The sequence below is a fragment of the Chlamydotis macqueenii genome, chromosome 19 (assembly GCF_036417535.1).
Source record: "Chlamydotis macqueenii isolate bChlMac1 chromosome 19, bChlMac1.mat, whole genome shotgun sequence".
In the NCBI taxonomy this organism is placed as follows: domain Eukaryota; kingdom Metazoa; phylum Chordata; class Aves; order Otidiformes; family Otididae; genus Chlamydotis; species Chlamydotis macqueenii.
The window spans coordinates 3,399,527-3,422,239 of record NC_141574.1 but is presented as its reverse complement, the minus strand read 5'-3'; the positions used below and the strand labels follow the sequence as shown (position 1 = coordinate 3,422,239).

The window sequence follows — 22,713 nt, the reverse complement described above, 5'->3', positions numbered from 1 at the left end:
ACCGTGCATGAGCGTGATGACCCAGAGCACTCGGGGAGTGCTGGGTGTCCCTCCCACAAACGGTCCCAGCAAAAATGCTGGGTAAGGAAAAGTTGTGTGAAGGTCAAAAACACAAGTCCAGCAATTACTTCAGGGTCCAGGCAGCTCCTCACTGCTACACTGCATGGGGGATTTCAGACGCACCTGACCCTCCAAACTTCAGCAATCTCTTTCCTAAGACCTATTTTTTTTCCCTCTTGTGATGCTACCTCGGTTACCGGGCCTCCTTAACAACCCTCAGTTGGGAAGACAAGGCAAGCCCAGAGGAGGACAACTCCTGCGCTCGCAGAGTGCCTCTGTGTGCACCTCGCATACGTGCGTGATGTGCTCCTGACACAAACGTACCGCCGAGTTCACTTTAGAAGTATAATATTACAAAGCAAAGCAATTCTGGCACAACTTCTAGTACTTCTGACATGAAGTGGCCTTTTGGGCCGGTGAGGAAAGCTACTGAGAGGCTCTAGGCTGTCTCCTCGGTGCAGATTGATGCTGAGAAGAAAGCTAAACTGGACTGGAATTTGGGTTTGATTCAAAGGAAAAGTTAAAAAGTTTGGGGGGAGCAGATGCTCAGCTGGTCCAAATCAGAAGAGTTTCATTGAAGCTCACGGAATGATATTACTGCGGCCTCAGCCTTGCCCGCTCATCTAAATGGTTCAAGGCTCTCAGATCTGAAAAGCTCAGGTGGAAATCTAAGGAGGGGTCTCCTCCTTTCATTTCCCTGGCGCTGGTTTTAGCGTCACTAAGGAAACTCCGAATCCATCCAAATAATCCTAGTTTCAAACACACCTTATTCGGTCTATTTAGTCAATTATTTTAAAGATTATGTTGACATAGCTGCTTCAAGCAGACCAATTTTCTAAATGCAGACCTAATTTTATGAAGCACTCAAAGCTCGCAGTAGTACTCTTAAAATCACGTCTCTACCTAGATTGAGAATTAACCGAGCCTGGAAAAACAACAGGCCAACCTCGTGGGCTCGCTCTCTTGCAGGACTGCTCGAGGCTCTTAATACACTCCCTCTTACTTATACAGCTCCACACTCTGATGTTAGACATAAATATGAAAGAGCCTCGATAAAAATGACATCCAAAGCTTAATTCGGGCCTTTGTTAACGGAGCTGTTCAGCACAGCGGTTTGCATTCGTTCTCATGAAACCAGGAGGCAGCTGAAAAGCATCAACTGGGCGTTTGCACTTGTTAAAGGTCGTATTTTAAAAACTATTCCAAGTATTGATTCTAATATACTTTTTAGTGACACCGTTACAAGCACTGTCAAACCCGGGAACGAGCTGCAGCCTGCGGACGAGCGTGCAGCAGAGGATAACTCTTGTGTGAAATCTAAAAGACCTAATGGCAAACCAAGGCATTCCTCTGGCCACATCCCACATAAAAGGCAATTTAAATAATCTCAAGATGTGCTGATTGCATTTGGGCATCTGGCACCAAAGTTAATAGAACTACCTGCTCTCCATGTCCCGTTCTTTCGCAGACCTTTCGCTCTCGTTCTGATGGGTGACCAGCCGCATTTCCGAAAGGTAAACCAAGAGACAACACAATCCTGGCACGATATAAAGCATTTGTTTTTAAAGAGTGCAGATAAAAGTAGCCCCAAGTAAAGGAAAAAAAGCACATCCAGGTTTCAAGTTAGGGATCTGTTCCTGCATAATTCATCTACCCACTGCTGCCTCCGTGGCTGCAGATGAGGAAGGCCCCTAGTTTAATCTGTCTTTTGATTAACACCCCCACCTGACAACCTGGCCTCAGCGCCGGGAATAGCTGCTCAGCGAGGCATGTGAGGGGTGGTGTTGGGAACAGACGGGAGATGCCTTCTGAAAATCCAAACGTTAACACACCTGACCATCCCTCAGCATCAAAGCACACGGCACTGCTTCTGGGGTCCCCAGCACCGTTTCCACCCTGCTCACCTCGACCAGCATTCTGCACGTGCTCGCCATCCCCAGTCACCTGCGGCTCCTTGCTCCCATGCTGTGCCACCGAGCCGGAGTGGAGGGAACGGGGTAGGCCCTGGCTCCGGACCCCGCTGGCACCTTCCTGCCTGCGGCCTTCCCAGAAAAACATCTTTGGAAACAGTTGGAGAAGTGATACTGACCATTTGTCTTTCACAACACCATCAGCTTTCGATGTAAACACAGAGTTCATGTGTTGGGCAGATACTGAGAAAGTCACTGACCAAGGAAATAACAAATAAATACCAAAAAATAAATAAATAAGTAAAAGATGGTATTTTAGCTGTGGGGATCTTCTTGGAAAATGGGATGCAATGCCTCTCATAGAAAAAGGCAGTAAACAGTTTATGTCCCGGAACAGCCATTTTACAGGGTGGGTGGCGTTTGGGCGTATCAGGAGGTGACACGCCACCAAGCCAGCGAATTCTGGCTTTCCCAAATTCTGTATGTTTCCACAAACGGATGCTTAAAAAAATTAATCCCCTTACCACCTATTTCTGTCTGCAAAGAAAATGAATTCCATCCTCCCTGGGATGTGGGACAGACCATGGGAAGGTGCTCCCTGCCCGTTATGGGAAATGCCTTGGAGAAATCTCGGAGGCTCTCACTAATCCTGAGGAACACGGAGCAAAGACAAAAAGCCAGCTAGCAAGAAAAGCATCGCAGCCTTGTCTGAAGTGACAGGAACGAAACACAGAACATAAACAACAGAAGTGGGGAAAAAGCTATTTACATTTTTCAGAAGTTTTACTCTTTTTCTAAATTAGCCCACATGTTACCAAGCATGTAATTACCAGTGATGTCATTTAAAAGGGCACCAGCAGAAATGTAGAAAAAAGCAGCCAGTCTAGTATCTTTTGGCCTCAACATCTTTCTTGTTCTTTGTGAGCACACAACTTTAACTGTTTTTTCAGAAAAAAATATGCCTTTGGAGGTTTCAGCCACTTGCACGAACCTCCACCGGGGTCCTGAACGCCCCCCACTTCTGCTGGGGCAGCAGCGTGGATGGTTTCTCCTTTCGCAGAACACTTCCAGCCCATTTGTCATTTTTCTTCATCTTAGGTTTTTTTTTTGCCAGCCGATTGTGCACACAATATTGAGCAATAATAAACAGAGGGGGATGAAAACTGCTGCAGCTTGAGAAGCGAGCTCAGGATATGATTCCTCCTCACCGGATGCCTGGAAGATGTCACTGAAATTCTCTCTCCCTTAGTGCAACTCGTGTGGAGGCAATATGAACTCCCAGCAAAGTGCTTAAAAACCCATTATTTATAATAACTGTTAAATGATGAGACATTGTTTACCCAGATCGCAAGATAAATTCTCACTTACAGAATGCTTGCCTGACCGTCCTGAACGTCATCTGGTTTTTATTTAAATGCAAAATGTAATTAGGCTCCCAATAACACAGCAGAAGAATTCAATAAGATAGGGCTTTTCACTTACAGTTTAATATTAACATTTTCCCATAAATGTTAATGAATAAAAGTCTACTGTTTTATATATTATCCATGGCGGGGAGACAGGCTAGGAGCGGAACGAAAGCTAATCTTTTCATACCACAAATGACGATCTATACCTCAAGGAGAACTAACTGTTCCCAGCGTCGCCGGGGACCTGGCTGCAACGTTGCTTCCTCCTGGGGCAGCCACCACCCATCAGGGAGATCCTCCTCCAGCCTAAACCCCCTTTGGGATTTTTTTTTCTCTTTTTCCCTTGCCCTCTCTCCCCCCATCCCACTTTCTGCCTGACAATCTCCAGGCACACTGCGAGCACCCAACTTCACCATTAAGCAGCGACACAGCCCCAAGACCTGATACTCTTAGACTCCACCGTGGATGGCAAGGCCAGATTATCGGAAAAATCAGGTTACTATTTGTCTGATATTCTGTTAGAGAAACGTGCAGGGGTGATGAGAGATGACGGCAGGGCTGCAGAGGACAGCACGATGATAGGAAATGATACGGGATCCGACCGGGTGGGACAAAACCCCTGGAGCTGGTGGAGGTGGTATTTTGGGAGTCCATCGGAGGACGTGTGCCTCCTGATGCCAAAGCATGAGGAGCAGATCCCGCGGTGGAAGAAGAGCCTCTGCGGCTGAGAGGCCTGGAAGCGGCAGGGCCAGAGGGCTGGCTCACACCGGAACGTTTTAATTGTTTTAGCTTTCGACCTTCCACTTATCGCTGGGAGTTTTGCTGTGCTAATGCCGGGGTTTTGCTGTTTGGTGACTCATACCTCATCATATCTCTCTAATAAGAAGCGTTCATTTAACAGTTTGACTGCTCAACAATTTATTGCATAAACAGGTTTCTGCTCTACAGCCTCCTCTCCTGTCTCCCCCGGTGAGGGCGATGCACAGTTTGGGAGAGCTCTGCAACGACTCGGACCATCACCCTTTCGCAATCCAGGGAACCGTAGGTGCCCTTGGCATCAGTGTGACATCAACGCTCCACATGGGCAGGACAGGGAGCCGGCAAATTGGCCGCACATCATTTTAAGATAACGAAAGGCTCAAATCAAAGAGTTAACGCAAGATGTGCAGCAGTTCTGCACTACAGGGCAAGCGGAGATGGGAGCAGCGTCAGCCTAACAAACCCTGACAGCGGGACCCTGGGGTGGGAGTGGGCTGGTGGCACACGCTCCGGCCGGCCACACACCCCCTGCCACCCACCGCATGGCCTGCCCTGCACCGCCACCTGAGCCGCAGCCGGTCCTTAACTTGAGGGTCACAGGAGTCACGTAAGGCTGTACGGGGATTTCAGGGCGCGCTGGCCTCCCCGGGGCTCAGATGGCAAAGCCGGAGCAGAGACCCAGGGGCACAAAGGCAGCAGCAGAGCGGAGCGGAGCCTCGAGCCTTCCCCCAGCCAAGCCAGGCTTTGGCAGCAAGCGCCAGCCAGTGCTGCACACACCTAAAATCGCTTCTGTAAAATTCAGCAAAATACCAGAAAGCTCTCTGGGGCTGCTGAGCTGGGGAGGAGGGAGAGGAACTGTCTTGTCTTTATTCTGCCACCGCCCTGGCAGCTGCAACAAGTTTTGGCTCTCAAAACAGCTGCAAAAATACCAGTTCTGGTTCAAGTGCTGGGAGACGAGAGCTCTCGTACTTACTAAGAAAGAAACGCTCACCATAAGTCGTATCCTACATCAAAATAGCATGCAAAGACTCCTAGAAGGAATAACAAGGTACTTATGGAAACTGGAGTTGGAAAAAATCCTGTATGGCTGCCTAGTCTCCTCACCCTGCTCAGTGCGGGACCGCTCGGTGTGGGGCAGGCTTCAGAGCTCAGACTTTTAAAGGGAAGATTTACTAAACACTGAGAAATGTTCCCAAATATTTAGAAAACCCAAAATAACAGATTTCCAAGCCAAGCTTTACAAACAGAAAATGAATGCAGAAAAACTGTTAAAAATCAACAGCTTTTGCGTGCACCAAAATATATTTCTTTGAATAGCAAGGATCAGCTCGTGGGCATGATGCTGCAAACAGAGCTGTAAGGATGCTCAGTCCTTTGCAGAATCAGGCCTGAAGGAATACCTACCGTGGCTTTCCTCTTCTTCCCCTTGAAATCAATAGCAGAAGCCTCAGTGATGCAAAAATGCTTTAGGAGGTACTCAGCAAAACAGTCAGATGTGAGCAAAGCCAAGCTAGCCAGAACGCAGCTTTACATTTTCCTGTGAAATGCTGGAGTATTGCAGTAGGAAAATTAATTTGCTTAATCATTAGAAAGAAAAACCACAAACCAAAGCAAACCAAAACAAAACCCAACACAATAACAAATCTCTAAGGAGAAAGGGAATGGTTTCTCTGTTAACTACTTTGAGACAAAGCACTGGAAGAAAAATGTTCAGTTCCGATAATGTCATAACCTGGTTACAGTCTGTGCAGAAGAGCTAAAACGCTTGCAGAACAACGAGTAAGAAATTAAGTTTTAAATTGAGTGCTGGCCCTATCTTGTGTCACTTCTTTGTATTCTAGCAGAAAGGACACTGCTGAGCTCATTCCATATACAGCAGCGTGAGATGCCTGGATGCAGACATCATTCAGTCATCTCGTAGATGTTTCTCCCCATTTCTTTCTCCAGGAGGAATGACAAATCTAGAAATGTGACTGCACTTTGTTTTATTATGCTATCGATTTTTCTGCAAAGGGAAAGTGCATTTATCTGCCAGGTCTGTGCGCTGGCAAGAAAGGGTTAACAAAATGTTTATCACAAAGCTGGCTTCAGAGTTGAAAGTAATGTGATCAGTAATGAATTTTGTGTTACATTAGGTTGTATAAATGGACAGACAAGCGCAGACAACAAGTGGCCAGGAGTCGGGGCTAATCTAATGATGTAAAAATAGAGACAGCACCAATTATACTTGGGGCCAGCTCAGAGCTCCTGCAGGGACTGCAAATGAATAGGTACAAATCAAATTACTGACTAATAGACGCACTACAAGAGAGGGCAGTCAATGCTAAATACATTAGGGCCTTGTGACCTCTCTGCTCTGAACAGCAGAATCCTAAATTTGACTTAAAAAAAAAAAAATCAAAGAAACTCTTGTTCATTTAAGGAGAGAAACAGAACAATGTTACTTGCGAAATGATTTGAGACACTTAGATATTTTTTTTGTTTTGTTCCCCTACAACTGCATTATGTGCATAGCCTTTTGAAAGCTGACAGAGGGTTTGCTTTTAGAACAAGGAGAAATATTCTTTGTGCAAAAGTTAAGACCTGATAACAATACAGTTATGTTACATACCAAAACATTTCAAAGCCACGTGCCTCTTTGTGGTGATGTTTTTTACCGCTACTTCACCGGCTGTGTCTGTATCAAAAATAAAATATTTCTTAAAAAAAATGTCTTGATTCAATAATAAGAGAAAGAAAAGGAATCTCCCCACACCACAACTGATAATAAGTAAATGCAGTTGATCAGCTTGTTATCAAATGGCAGACAGTCAGAGGTGTCTCGTGGTATCAGTGCTCCCTTTAGAAACAGCAGCAGACGTTTTCTACAAACAGCAATGAACCTAAAATTCACACCAGAACCATCTGTGGTACCAGCATTCAGTCCCTCCCCCAACCCCATCCCCTTAAATAATGCAGGATCTGGAAGAAATTCCACTAAAAACTCCCGGGGTTTGGTGGCGAGGCAGATGCGGAGCCCTGGGAAATGGCTGGGAAGTTTAAAACGTCCCGGCAGGGCTGCGGGATGGGGCTGCTCCGGGGAGAGCGGCTCGGGCAGGAGGGAGTGAGAAGCCCACGCTGAAGTGCTTGATGTCCTGCGCGGGGCAGCTGCGCTGTCGTTGCACATGAGAAATAACGTATAAAACCGGGTTAAAATGTGAGCAATGCAAATGCTGCTCTTCTCCAGCACTTCAAAAACGGTGGCCCCTAAAGAGCCCTGAATTTTCCTTTCTTTTAAGAGTCTCATCCGAATAAACCTTTTGTAGGAAGAACTGCCTTGAGCTCTTAGACTTATTTGAGGGGAGTAATTTAATCTCTGACCCTGGGATGAATATTCTGAAAGTTCAAAGGCTGCTTTTAGCATCAATGTTATTCGATACGCCCGTGTGTTTGCTGCCCAAGCTGATTTTGCATTGAACCTATGCAGAAATCTCTTTGCAGAAACACTCATCGGGGGGAAAATCAATTGCTGTGTGTTCCTGGGTTCCTATATCCCACATCCAAGTTAGGACTGACATCAACTGAGGAGAGGGGAGGGGAAAAAATTGTCCTGGAAAAATTAAAAGGAAAAGGAAGGAAAGAAAGAAGGAAGGAAGGAAGGGAAGAAGGAAGGGAGGGATGGAAAGGTACCAATCTAAGCTCTGACTCTATAGAGGGCTAATCCTGTTCCTGAAACTAAACGTACAGGTACATCTATGTCCAGGTGGCTGCTCATCTCTGAACACAGCTTGTGACCACAGACATTTTCTCTTTTGGGGAAAAAATCCCAGGAGTGATGCTCCTTGCACGGGATCCGAGGCAGTGGCTCACTCTCCTCCCTCTGGCAGAGCAGCATGCTTCCCACCTCAGCCAGGCACGCCAGAAAGCGGGCGACTTCACTTCTCCAAACTACAGATTTCACATAAGGATTTCAAAAATGTCCTCCTGCAAAGCTCAAGGGTGTCAAGACCCGAATTAGGCTCAGGGTGGGGACCAGGATCCCAGCAGCCCGAGCGTTGATCCCAGGTTTTGTACGGGCCATTCCCTAGCAGCACGTCTAATTAGCTCAATTTACTTACATCCCATTGATCAGGCTAAAGAGTTTGCTTCAACATATGAGCTTCGTTCATCGCATTATGAGTTTGTTCACGAAATCTGGAAGGAATCCAGATGGTTTCTTGTCAGGGTCAGGTGCAGGGTGCTCTGTGGCATTTGCACCACACTGCTGTGCCCCTGGCTTTCCGCAGGTGGCAGCCGACAGACTTGGAGTTTTGCAGGAGTTTGGGAAGAAAATGAGCATTCCTTTTATTTTTTTTTAAATGAAATTTCATAATGGGCTTTAAATACTTTGCTTTAAATTCTTCAAACCTCAGGGGTTGTATACAGCATGACGGTGCCATGCTCACATCCTTCCCTGTTCAGACCTATAGCACTGGTTCCAAGAGGCAAAATCTGGGAGGTGCTCTGCAGTTTTTAATACAGGCTCTCACTGCAAGTTCATATGTATTCCTGAGGCAGGATAGATAGAGAAAAAAGTTTTTTCGCTCCTAAACTGCAGTGTAAACTGAGCCATCATAGGGTACTGGATTTCACGTTGAATTTAAAAATAATAATAAAAAAAAGGACAGACACCCACAAAAAGCAATTCTACATCCACAGAACAGTTCCACCACTTGTAAAATGTTGCAGCAATGTGGATTTGGGTATGCTTTGTCAAAATTAATTAGGTATTAATAGAAGTGCAACATTCAGGCAGCCAAACAAACTGTAACAGAGCAGATGCAGCGGACAGGCACGGACTGGAATCGCACACCGCAGACACAGTAGCCCCATCCTGCATCTCCACAGCTGCCCGGACTCCGGCAGCTCTTCCCGGCAGGAAAACCAGGGGTCTGACAGTGGCAGCAGCACATCTGCCACTAAAGGAAGTATTGCCTATCCTGACAAAATAACCTGAGCAGTGATGAACACTTATTTGTGTTATGTGTTGACAATTCTCCCTTGGAAATCTGTCTGTTGTAGTCTCCCAAAGAATAAATCCACCCTTCTGTCACTGTGCTACATGCTTCACAGTAATAAACTCAAGAAGATGCAGAGGATGAGTTTTGATTTGCTAAATCACGTGAAAGTTGAGCCTGAAGCGGTGTCTAGATTTAACATCCAGCTAAACCTTTCACCCAGGCCAAAGGAGGGAGGAGAAGCTGGGATGAACAGAGGGTTAGGGAATCTCTCTCGTCCCGGTGCCGCAGAGGCCAAGCTGCACCGTTTCATGCTCACTGCTGCTATCCTGGAGTCAGCAACTCCTTTCTGAGACTGACTGATAGATCCACTGGTTCTCCTTCTGGCCAGCCTACATCTTAACTGGATGTGACTGGGGGCCTAACGAACCTGAGTCCCTGGGACGTACACAGACCACGCCATACCTCTGCAGGAAGAACCCACACGAGCATCACGGCTGCGCGTGCCCTCCTGAGCCTGGGGGGACAGGCAGAGAGCGCAAGGGGAAGCGGTCTCCTGGGCTTCAACACACTTAACTCCCACGGCACAGAAACAGGGGACAGCCACAGAAACAGTCGTTCACGGATAAATTTCAGAAAACATCTTTGTCGCTCAGACTGTAAAGGCTTGGCCCCCTATTATACACTAATTTTCAATATCATGCCTAGAGATGACCAAAATGCATTTGAAAGCTTAAGAAATGTACTTGTTGAAGGAATACATAAATCAGAGGATTTACTGATTACAGTATTTCTGAAGGGAAAGACTTCTAGCCTGGGCTGGCAATTTCTGCATGTCCAGTTCGAGTGGAATATTGTCAGAAAGATTTGTCTCCTGGAAGCACAGTTTCATAAATCACAATATTAGCTTTTCTTTTTTTTTTTTTTTTTTTTTGAGAATGTGATGTGAAGCTCCAGCCCCCACTCAGAAACTGTACTGCAAATGTAAATATTGTAGCTGCTTGAAAACAAAGCTTTGCAAGCAAAGAGGTCACTGACCACTAATATTTTGTAAGTAGACCTTCAATTTTTTTTTTTTTTCAGGGAGAGTCTGACAGAAACTGAAACGGCAAAACCATCTTTTTGCATCTTTGCCAGTTTACGCCTTCTTGGGAATTAAATGTGTATCTAGGCTGACAGCTTATGTACAGCAGACTCCACTTAAGATAGACATGGGTCGTCTGGATAATTGGATAACAAGGAGAAAAGCTGGTTTCCCAATCAAGTCAACTAGCTGGATGACTGGAGTTATCATTTAGGTCACAAGGAAAGTAGATTTTTGGGGGGTCATTTTCCAGACATGGTTCTTCTCCCACTCACTGTCCGACAGCCCTTGGCAAACCGTTGGAGCTGGAAAAGACCCATCAGGCCATGTAATTCCCCTTTCTTGCAAATGCTGGATTATTCCTCATGTTTTTAGCATCCTGCAGTTTGATGTTAGCTGTATAACCAATCTTTGGGTCATTTCTGCATCTGCCAGCAGCCAGGACCACCGAAGCGGTGAGGCACTGCTAGCCCTGCTTTGCAAGGCAACGAGGTAGCTACGAAACAAAGACACCACGAGCACCTACTCCCCAAAGCGGTCTGTGCACCATGAGCACGCGTTTCCTCCCCACTACTGCCCCGTATCAGTCCTGATTACTATATAAATCTACAAGTTGGCTATGTCCTAACAGTTAAGGCATTAAAAGAATCTATTTATCTCCTGCCTTTAAGTGCATGTCAGGACCAGCTGAGCACTTGATAAAGTCTCACCGTCCACCCTACTGCCCATTTTGTCTTTGTCCACGCAGCGGACCTGAGCACTGCACATACGCATATCATCACACTCGGAGTTAGACATTTTCGTTAATTGACGTTCCAGATTGAGTAAGACTCTGCAAGTTTCATTAAATCTCTGTAAAATGTTATTTAAGGACTGAAGAGCATCCAAGGAGCACAAACAAGGGTTAAAGGCATGCATAACATAAAGGTATGCCTAAGTTAAAATAAGTCATTTTATGACTATTAGAGGGAGGTTTATAAATTCCATAATTTTATATAAACCCTGTCTTTGGCACCAGTACCAATATATAAATCAACTACCAACGAGCAAATTTACAGTGTCCTCTGCTGAACTCTTTGATATCATTTCATTGAGGTGAGGGGGCAGAAGAGAATCCCAGTAAGGAAGAGCTGGGTTAGAAAACGAGACGTTCTTCAAAGATAATTCAGTTCAGCCTAGTTTTGTTAAGAGGTAAGTGGTTTTGGGGGAAGTGAAACCTATCCTACTTACTATGAGCCAACAAAGACACTTCTTCTTTGAAGCAAGGGCAGTGTACCTCCCAACTTATCTGCCCCCATTTATGAACCAGCAGAGAGGTGCCAGCAGTTCACCGTGCTCCGCAGCTTGACGAAGGGCTGGCTTTTTATCCAGCGAGCGCCGGTCGACTCCCTAGGCAATTTAGCTTTCCAGGTGTCATCTGAGCAGGAGAGGACTTTTTATGGCCATCTGGTAAGGAGAACAGCTCAAGAGCTGTTAGGGGATGGGAGTGGGAAGGGCAGGGGAGTTCACAGCCTTATCGCTAGGTTTTCTCTGCTGCACTGAGTCACCACATGCCCAAATCCTGAGAATGAAGTATGTTAGTGATAGAGAGAATCCCACGACAGGCAGAAAAACACAGAGCGTAGCGACAGCGAGAGGAGGGGAGTGGGATGGGGTGAGCTGGGTCGATGCTCACGTTGCTCACTATGGCTGCTTACGTTTGCTGCTTTGAGCGGGCATCTATCTTACACTCACTATGAAGATTTATGTGTCTGGAGTAAAAGCAGGGAGAAATCTCTTTGGATGAATTTTAGCTCAGTGATGGCATCTCTATAAACAGCTCCTTTCTGTCTTTACACCTGCAGTACCCTGAGTCTAATCTTACGCCAAAGAAGTTGGCACTCGCTGCTATCAGCTCGGTTGGGTGAAAACGGAAGGGAAACAGAGACTTCTGTGTCTGACAAAGTTCTTGGTTTACAATATAATATAATGTGAAGTCTCTGGAGCAGTCAGTCACCTTAACTTGGCAGGCCTAGGTGGCTTCAGCTTTCAGGGAAGGGATTCCCCTCACCTTTCCCCTAACATACACAGCCCGAGGGGAGCTGGCCCGTTGTCAGAAGTGGATATCACCCCAAAGTTCACTCTGATCACAGCCTCGGTCAATACACGATGAAATATGTGCCTTTGTCCATTTTCACAGATTATTTTCCACCTTCTCAGCCCTCTGCAGACATGAGCTGATTAAACTCTGCACCAGCACTGTGAGGCATCTCTATCCTCACTGCAGCGATGAAGCACTGCAGTCACAGACATGTTAAGTGTCTCATGCAGGGCAATAAGCTGGTGAGAATTTGGACCAGGTCTGTAACTGAGATCCACACTTAGTGTTCAACTCCTTCTGTTAATACCAAATTTTAAACCATCCCTTGACTCCGTCTTCTTCAGGATGAAAATCAGAGGAAGGACAATTTGAAAGATGACAAGTGGGGCTATGAAGGATGCTTCTGCACCGCTCAGCAGCTCAGTTATTGCTATGTGTGCCTACATACAAGGGCTTAATTTCTGCTGCTTTGCAGCCTGCGCCTCCAGACTGTAGGAGGTAGCAGCAGTCTGATGACCTGTCGTGGGCTACATGCTCAAGGGTGACCCACCTGCAAAGCAGGGGGATGAGCCTTCTCCTGGAGCAGCGCAGAGCCGGGAGAGCTCAGAGCAGCGCAAGGCTCTCAGCAGCACACGAGGGCAACAGCAAAAGGACGAGACAACTTCTGCGCTACGCAGGCTCCCTGTAACGCCCACGGGTTGGCACACCCCTACGCTTTTGCTAGAGCTTGTACTCCATTTCCTTCCCAGCCAAGCTGCCAGGAGAGTGACAAGCGAGCTGGCAGCTGACATTAGAAGCCACCACTGCTATTAGCTGCTGGTCACAACACAAACGGGGCATAGATCAAAGATGGGCCTAGGCCTTTTACTACAGGGTGTTTTTTAAAAAAAGCCAAAACTAATGGAGACAATAAAACAGCAATAATTGTGCTTTAACATTTCTGAGCATCTCCTACCACTGGGCCCCTTCTGAGCAGCATAATCTCTGACGTGCCATTCCATTTACTTAAACAGATGATATAATTTATCAATATAATGGACACTGATGAAGATGGATTAATTTGGATTACAGAACCAGCGCTTCGCAGTGGCTCTGTTCAGGACACAAAATGAGAATTGTGTGATTATGACATTGTTTGGAGCAGGGTGGGCAAGGGCAGCAATCCACACAGAGGCTGGGATGCTTCCGAGTTGGCAGGGGAAGGAGGAGAGTCCGTGTCCCAGCTATACGGTAAGGAAGCTTCAAGTGCCAATATTTTTCGTCAAGTTACTTCAGGCTTCTTGGACTGTGTTTATGTGATCTACCAGTATTTTCTTTTTATAAATGACTCCCCTCACACTAAATGTGAAACCCATAAAAGTTAATTCATCAGAGAGGTAGTGTACAGAGAAAAGGAAAAGCAAAACTTAAAAAAAAAAAATAAAAAATCACCATTGGGTGAGATGTACGTGATCTCTGATCACACCTCTTCTTTGTACCTGTTCCTGATCCCACTATGTCCCTGCTTGGAGACTCGCACATCGCGTCTGCCAGGCGCTCCCGAAGACCCTCCTCAGTGTGCTCCATGGAAGACATGTGACGGAGACCGAAGTTCTCGGGCCAGCTCCCGCACACCTCCAGCAAGGTCACGCTCCGGTCGAAGGCACCTTCAACAAACAAACAGGAGACGTTTGGGGGACCCTGGGACCAAGCTACTTCCATACATATTATTTATTGCGTTGCAAAGAAAGAAACCTTTGCATTTTGAGTTCCTGAAAAGCTAATTTTAGCACATTAGTTAAAACGTTGGTGTTAACAGTGCAGCTGGAGCACGCAGACCCCTAACATACTGAACAGCTATGACCAAGCAGCTGTAAGCAAAAAGATTAAATTAAAAATATAGACCCAATTCTGGTCTCACATTAGTGACAGTCAGGAAATCAGCACAATGGCACTGATGGAAATTACAACAGAAACCGGAACCGTAACGTTAAAAACCTGTATATATGTTGTTAACTACGTATTAGACAACTAGAAATTGTTTTTAAAGTTGATTTGTCTCTCACTGGGCTGCTGTTGAGCACTCTTCCCCCTTCTCATCTTGGACTATGGAAACAGTCATTTTGCCTTTGCTAATGGGCACAAATTTTAGCTAATATCCCTTTCTTGCTCTTGAGCAGAAAAGTGCAACAGTGTGGTAGACTGAGGAGGAAAAGACAGCTTGCTTTCTGCTTCGTGTTTGAAGTACGTCTCCTGACGGAAAAAAAAACGAACCCTTCTTTCAGTCGGGGATATCTGTGGATTTTTTCTGCTCCTGCACTGTGAAATTCTAGGTCAAACGTGAGCTAACAGAGACTCTTTCATCAGCAGCACTTTTCTGAAGATGCTGGCTATTGTGACGGAGCGCACGTCCCTACAAAAGATACCTAGAATAATTCCTTAACTTGCAGTTATTACCTCATTCACAGCAGGGTATGATGTTCTGCCGAATGCAAAGATTAGATCCTGAATTCAAGATCACTTCAAAGTACAAATTAAAGTTATTCTGCTTTATTATACAGCAAGTCTTCTGCGAAGGCTTACTTAAATCATTCCCACTTGGAACAAGATTACAGTTATGCTTTGTTGCTTCAAGCACATACCATTTACTCAACTATTAGGTAACTGAATATACAGCGTTTATTGTGCCTGGTTTCTGCCAGCCTTCCGAGGGGAAAAAATGCAAATGCCAATGTTTCTCAAAGTTAAAAGTACATGAAACACGTCCTTGTTATCAGGCCTTTGGTTTTCCCCTTTGATCAGCCGTCAGAAACTATCTACACTTGTAGTCTGTGACTGTACAGCTTCACAGCACACTCCCTGCCACTGACAGGTGGTAATAGAAAGGGTGAGAGACCAAGCCCCGCGGCAGGCGTCCCTTCCTCTGATAACGTCCAAAGTACCGGGTGATAACCGTTAGTAAACACTCGGGCAGCCGGTTAATCCATACATCAGCAAAGAGAGGCAGATAATTTTGAACTCTAATGGCATGGACAAAAGCACCAGGGCTGGCATTCAGGGATTTATATGGGCTGCAATAGTGACTTCTGGCTCCTGAATTTCATCGGCGCGCACAGCTTTGATTTATCTCTTTGCCTGGCTGCAGAGTAGATTCCTGGCACTAGAAAACCATCAACACTAAAATGGACCTCTACAAAATGGGACCGCGGCTCTTAGGCGATACACGCACTTGAACTCTGGATGAATCCCAGTTTAAACCCAGAGGAGGAATGACCAAATATTTCAACTTTTAATGGCTCTTTGGATTTATAAGGTTACTCCAGTCGACTAATTTGTTTTAAAGCAAGGGTTCCTGAAGCTTGTTTGAGAAAATGCAGTGAGGAGGCAAAGTAATTTCCATGATGTTTAAGTCTCCACAATATTTCCATATTGTCAGCTATCCTAACTGCAGGAGGAAAAGCAAAATTTGGTCTTTTTTTGAAGCTCCTTTTTTCAAGTCATCCTTCTGCAGTTTCATGCGACCCTCAGACCCCCACTCCACATGTACTCCGAGACCCTGCCGATTTCCGTCGGATTTGATAGGGCTGTTCATGTACCCGGAGAGCTACTGGGAGGGAAAGCTTTTAAATCTGCATCCCGAAACCCCAGGGTGGCAGCGGGAAGGTGTCGAGCTCCCGCGGGTCTGCAGGGCTGTGCCAGAGATGAGAAATCTCTCCTTTACCAGCGTCTGCTCTTATTCTGAAAGTGAGAAATGGGAGCATTTCTGCTCCTATAAGCAGACCTATGAATAATAAGGCAAATGGCTTTTGAAGCACAGCCAAATGCCTGCATACGTGTGCAGGGAGAAAACTTCATCGAGCGCCGGTCGCTGGCTCCTGAGATACTTGAGTGAGAGCAAAGGAGACAAGTGTGGCGTTACCCCTGCAACCAGGGCCAAGAGCTGCCAAAACTTCTTAGCAGCAACGTGTGAGGCTGCAAGTGTTAATGCAAATGCAGGTTAGAGGGATTAACTGCACAGAAAGTTTTCCTGTAAATAAACTGTAAGGCTGGTGAAGCTCTGGTTTTATCTTTCCTCCCTTTTTCACTCCTCCTCCACGTTGAGCTCACATCTAGCAATAAGATTCAGGTCCAAGCATCCAGCTGTGATGCAGCAGCCACCGCTGCACCCCTGGGTGACTGCCTGGCCCGTGAGTGATGGGGGCAAAGGAAGTCTGGGCACTGTCACCCACTCGCTGTTGCAGCGGAGTTCACAAATTCCTCTTTACTTTGGGACACACATTGGGAAAATTGGCTCCAGGTAGAGCTGAACACACGGATGCGTGAGCGAGGTTACTCGAGGCGCGGAGGTAGAAAATGGGACCTTGCTTGAGCAGGCAGGTCCTCTCCTACCATGAACCCCTGGCTCTGTCCCTCTCTGATGTAAAACAAAGCCGTTTCAGGAAAAACAAGACTGATTGTCATGGACCTTCCTGTTCTTCTTTCCATTGCATCAGCAGATGGACCAAAGTAACATCATTTTCTCAAGGCACAATTAAGTCCTGGGTATTTTTATGCCTTGGAAAATTCTTCGGGATGTCCCTGCTCCTTGCAGGGGGGTTGGACTAGATGACCTTTGAAGGTCCCTTCCAACCCTAACCATTCTATGATTCTATGATTCTGTGAAGTGTACGAAATGGCAGATGGGCTGGTTGCTCCCGAGGAAGCTTTGGGTGCTTTGCCTTAGGTACATCGTTACCAACAGCACCCGAGCTAATGGCATTAAACTTACACCGATAGCGGCTAACCGTATCTCTGCTATTTATTAAATTGTAATCTCTTTCTGGCTGCCTTGCTCTCCCCTTTTCAATTCTAGTATCTCGGTTGATAACGTATCGAATTCCCCATCGTCAGCCAGAGAGAAGTTTACAAATAAACCTCAGTGGAGTGTCCTGCTCTCAAATTCCCCCAAAACCCGCAGCCGGAATGTAACTGCAGAAGCAGGGCGGCTGAGAAGGCTCCTGCTGATTCAGAGGATTACGGAAGGGTTGAGAGAAGGCAGACTTTGCCCCGCGCCTTTACTGACAAACCGCTGAAATCCTACTGACAGCCACCAATATTGGACCTTGATGTGTGAAGCCTCGCCTTTCCTCTGTCCCCCAGACCTGATACGGCTTTGATGGCGGAACGGGTTCCACCTGAAAGGAGCAATTCATTTAGGAACAACTCAAGAGAGACGCAAATTAGGTATTATTTTAGTGAAGTAATTACTAGTGAAACCCTGGTGAAACCTCATTAAATAACAGAAAAAAAAAATCCCATTGACTTAGGATTGTGTCAGTATTTAATCCTGTTGCGTGGTGCTTTCAAAATAGCACAACATTTACTTCTCCCCTTATTTACTGAAGGTCAAATCGGGTGGAAATTAAAACCACCAGCCTCCTTCGCACGATGCCCAAGCACCGCCCCAGACCCATGGCACTGCAAATAAAAAACCACCCCGCACCAAACCAAACGGAACAAGCAGAAACCTCGGCTTGAACATCTAGGTTGAAAGTGCTTTGTTTTTGCAATTCCAGCGTCTCTAGCTTTACACTGCCCCAAACACTCCAAGCTAATTCTGCTCCACACGCAGGATTTTCCTACTAAAACTTTAATTTTCTCCTGATACCAATCTCCCACTTCTGTCCTTCCACTGACATTTGCCTCCCGACGAGCGCTGCCCTTTACTCACGCCGCTGCCGGATGGCGCAGAGTCAGGTCCCTCGTCTTTCTGCTTAATGTTTCTCGCATTTTATTAATGGCAAAGGCTTCTATTATTACTCATACCAAATTACCTTGCTTAGAAGCACGGGATTTGTCTTTTGCGTTGCAATAGTTTCAAGGCTTTTAATATAAAAGGAAAATAAATTCTACAGAAAGGAAAAAAAAAACAGCCCCAAACCTTGGAAACGTCCTTTCATTTCACAGTTAGCCCTACCAACCAAGACTGAGAAAATCAGAGCAGCTTATTTTTGTCTCTGAAAAATCTAGTAGTAAAAAGTATTTTTACAAAATATTTTAATGCTTCTAGTGTGCTATTTTTCTAAGTCAAAATAGCTAAGCTAAATCTTTCACCATAGCCCTTTAATTCGAAAGCCAGGGGAAATTTTTTTCATTAAACCTCTGGATGGCTTTGTTTAAAATATGAAATCAAGTAGCTCCATTTCCTGTCTTCTAAAGAACAGTAAATCAAAAAGAGTACGTTCTCCAAAAATACAGTAATGGTTCTATTAAAGAGCTTGACAGTTTTGAGCCTCACCTTGCATATTGCAACATACGTGTGAGCAAAAATAACAGAGTAAATAGGAGAGGAAATGACCTGCCAATTTTAACCGATAAAAGATGCATCCTTCTCATGAAAGGCATGGGGGTTCGACCCCCGGGGACAGCAGACCCTGGGGCGCGACCGAGACAGTCTCAGAGGGAGAGGAGGAGCTGCCCATCACCAAGCCCCTGCCTTTTCTGGCCTCCTCAGAAGCAGGAGGGGACCGCGAAGGGAGTCCCAACCCGCTCGGTGCCGGACGCAGCCGTAACCGCAGCGCGAGCACGGTGGAGCTGCCCAGAAAAGCCTCAGCTGGGAGTGAGAACCCCACGGGCGTGTGAGGAACCAGCACATGGAAATTCCTTGCCCAAAGTAGTGAGTCAAAGTGTAACATACCCCGTTTAAATATTAATGGTTGAACTTTCCTACAGGGTTTGCCAATTCACTTCCAGGCCATAACTTTGTTACTCCAGGGGGAATGCCACAAAGCAGCAGTGCTCAGTACTTAACGGGGACCTGGGCAAACGCCTTATTTTAGTGTGGAGGAAGCTGCATCGCCCCAGTCTGCCCCGTATCTGGCTTTTGAACACGTGCCCCTGCACGGCGGCACACGCCGCTGGTCCTCTCCTGTGCGCAGCTCACACGCTGCCTTCGCACTCTCCCACGGCACGCGCACGGCAGCTGACGTGCAACGGACTTTGCAACAACTCATCTCCGCGTACGGCTGCTAAGTCAAGGTGTGAGTGTTAATTATTGCCTTTGGAAATGATGGCAGGAGCTAGACCCCTCTGCGAGTAACTCTGTCTCCTTGTCATCTTCCCTCCCACGGAGTTTCTTTTTTTCCAGAATCGCTCACAGTTCTGCTATAAACAGGACATTACTCACCAGCTCTGTATCCTGTGAGTGCATTTAATTATTGGAGACTTCAGTCGGGGTGCCCAGTCCCACAGGCAACGAACACTTTCAAATCCCTTTGAACTTTTAGCTAAGCGAGGCTGAGAGGTTCCTGCGTCCCTCCGCAGCGCTACGAACTTGTAAACAAAAATACTGTTTATTCCTCTGTCATTATTTCTAAATGAGTTTTAAGCAAACATGCAGCTGCCAGGAGGAGTGAGCCCGGTGGCGGGGTGGCCCTGGAAGCCCCCGTGCCCAGCAGCTCTGTGGGGACGAGGGTGGACGGTTGGGCAGGAGGTTGCCCAGCCATCGCCCACGTCCCACGCAGCAGCGGCCACACGCTCCCACTGCCCACCCCTGGACACCGGCCAAGGCAATGTTCAGGACCACGGCGGTGCCAGACCATCTCACCCTCCTCCTCCTCCTCCCCACCGTCCTGACAAAAGCCGTCTCCTCCGGTCCTGCACAAGGGGTTAACTGTGGGCTCAGGAGAAGCATTTCAGATGATTAGGAACATAGCCAGCCATCACAGCCATCGTGAAGGCTTTCAAATGTGAGGCAAGGCTGCAATTTTCAGAGCTGGAGCAGTGAGATATTTTTATAAATACATAAATCTTTTCAAGGAAAAACAAATATAGAAGGAAAGAATGTAAACATTATTGTAAAATGCATAATAAAATGTCTGTTGTTTGTTAATTTTCCTCCTTATTATCCAGTCTATCTGTACCACCGATGTTGAAACATTCGCCTTTTTTTTTTTTTCTAAAAACTCCCTTATTCATTTAAAAATAGTTTCCTGCATGTTATATGAATAAGCAAAACCTAAGGTCCTAAATCCAGCAGAACTTTGAAGTATGAAACCCATGGTCTATGGGAACTATGTTTTCATTAATCAAAGTAGATGTTTCTAAAGCCATCAGATTTATCATGACTGGATTTCATATGTGAAACCCAATATACACACAGACATACACTGCTTGTCCTTTTGGATTAGTTCTGACCTTTTACTCTCCTTTCTGAAGGATCTGCCTTTCCTCAGAGCAAGGCTGCCCTGTTTTACCACTGCATCAGCCAAAGGAGCCTTGACAAAGTGCGTTTTCAACTCTCTGCTCTCTGTGTCTGAGTACGAGTCTGGGCTAAGGTCAAAACATAAATGATTAAGTATATTTATTAAACTCTGCCTTTGCCTTGGATGCTCCCCGCAACTCTTAGATGCCATCCAAATTGCAGCTGCACGCCAGCCCCCTGGTAATACACCTGGCCACCAAACGAGGGATCCGAGCCTCGTCGCAGTGCCGACGCCGAGCCCCGGGCTGGCAAAAGCTGAAGGACGCCCCCCAAAACCCCCTGAGCATCGCCGAGGGCTCCTGCAGCCCTGGCCAAGCTCTTGGCTTCCCCAAAGGCACGGAGGTTAGGAAAAGGACATGGGAGACGGGACAGTTTAAAATCCGGAGGCAGGATGTGACATCCATCCAAAGCAGGACTTAAAAGATAAAATGCAAAAAAATCTCCGTTTGGTGTCACTGGGGAAATTTATGCTGCGGTTTTGCAGTACTAGAAGCACAGGACTTTGTCATCTTGCTTAAAAAAGAAATGCAGGGGCTGGGGGCGAGCACGGGCTCTGCTGCGGGCACAGGCAACTGCTGCCGCGCGTCGCGGGCATCAATGGGGACAGTGCAACTCACTTACAGTCTAAGCAATATGGGGCACTGAAAAATAAGATGAGTGTAGTTGTGCTCTTTTTGCAATACTGGATGCAATTTATAGCGGTCTAAAAGCAAAAAGAGAGAGAAACTACAGGATAACTGGATGCTATTATGATTTTAAAAACAAAACACACTTTTATAATAAAATTAATTTCCAAGAAAAAAATGTTTTCCCCCCTTGAATAGCAAGATTCTTGCACATCTTAAGTCTTCACAGCTTTGCAGAATCAGAACGCCTGGAAAAAATCAGGAATGCTATGATCAGCCCCAAGTCCCCTTAGAGATTAACATTTCTTTACATTTAATCCCAACATAAAGTGGAGTATCAAGAAGAACAGAGAGTCCTGCGCAGCGCGGGCAGTTGGGGTGGGCGCGTGTTACCAGGTACAATTCTGCACAGCAGAAACTTCACCTGATGGTCTTTCAACCTCCAGGTCTGGAAATTTCATTAAAAAAGGATTCGCAAGAGATCTTCTGCACTTTTTAGTTTTCGCAAGGTTGGAAATGTTTTCTTGTGGTATTCACATACTTACAATTCTCAGTCCTGGCTAAAATTAGAAAATCCAGTAACTTTTTTTTTCTTCCAATAAAGTTTCCCACTCTCTGAAGACCTACGACTTAGTTAAGCTTACAAGAAGATGATTACTGAGATTTTCAACAATGTCTAGGAAATTTAAACACACAATGAATTCCACTAAATCTAGCGAAGGCTTTTTTAGACGAGCCTTTATTTTGTTTTACTTCTCATCTGAATAAAAGCTGCGACTTTACAATGCCGAAGTCTTTGTATTGGCTTCACTGAGAAAAACTCTGTAAGATGCAAGAAGGATACACCTGGCATTTCTGTGACACCACGTAACGATGCTTATTTATTTGTTCATGTGCCAAGTCATTTCTGAGCTCTTCGGAAGAGGTCTGCAGGCATACCCTGTCTCAGCGAGCTCACTTTGCGAGGCAGAGATACGCCAAGTCCACTGGAGGGCCTTGAATAATATATTACTTCCCTTAAGAAAACAGCAAGATTTATCTTGCTTATTATCAATCTCGTGGCATTTGCAAACGCACATATACATACACATGTACAAAGGACGCATAATGGATTATAAAAGGCTCACATTTACCCACAAGTAAGGAAAGATCTGACAACTCACGGGGGTTTTCTGGATAACTAAGATCTTATGTTACACTTTGAGACACAAGTGTGGATTTGTCATATTGCTTGAGAATTAGTGGTAGCCGTCTGAGCCAAGGAATTTAATTCTGATTGTTTCATTTGAATTAAAAAAATCTTAATGTTGAGCAAACTTTGGAACTGTGCTATGTACTAATACATCACTCAAATTGTAATAGGAGACTTCTTCTGTGTAATAAAAACAGACAATGTAATGCTTGGGAAGGCCAAGTTCATCGCGGGCGCAGATCCTCTGCAGCGGAAGGGTAGGGGATCTCCTGTCTTCGACCCGCTGCAGAGGAGGGCGAAGACTTCCCCACCGCAGACCCGCCCGGATAGAGCCGCGCACCCGGGACGGACGCGGCCCAGCGCGCTGCCCAGAATCCTGCGCGTCCTCCCGCTCCG

General features: G+C 46.1%; 1 protein-coding gene across 10 annotated transcripts in view; it reads right to left on the bottom strand.

Annotated features, from left to right (window-relative positions):
* Positions 1 to 22,713, bottom strand: part of BCAS3 (BCAS3 microtubule associated cell migration factor) — a 362,757-nt gene that overhangs the window by 9,824 nt on the left and 330,220 nt on the right. For 5 of the 10 annotated variants that reach the window (XM_086762785.1, XM_086762780.1, XM_086762777.1 and 2 more), the window contains 2 exons: positions 13,757 to 13,924; positions 6,750 to 6,815 (listed from right to left, as the gene is read on the bottom strand). In XM_086762785.1, coding sequence (XP_086618911.1) covers positions 6,750 to 6,815; positions 13,757 to 13,924 — 234 coding nt within the window. Of the gene's footprint in view, positions 1 to 6,749; positions 6,816 to 13,709; positions 13,925 to 22,713 lie in introns of all 10 variants that reach the window. The other 5 variants (XM_086762786.1, XM_086762787.1, XM_086762782.1 and 2 more) reach the window with 4 other exon arrangements.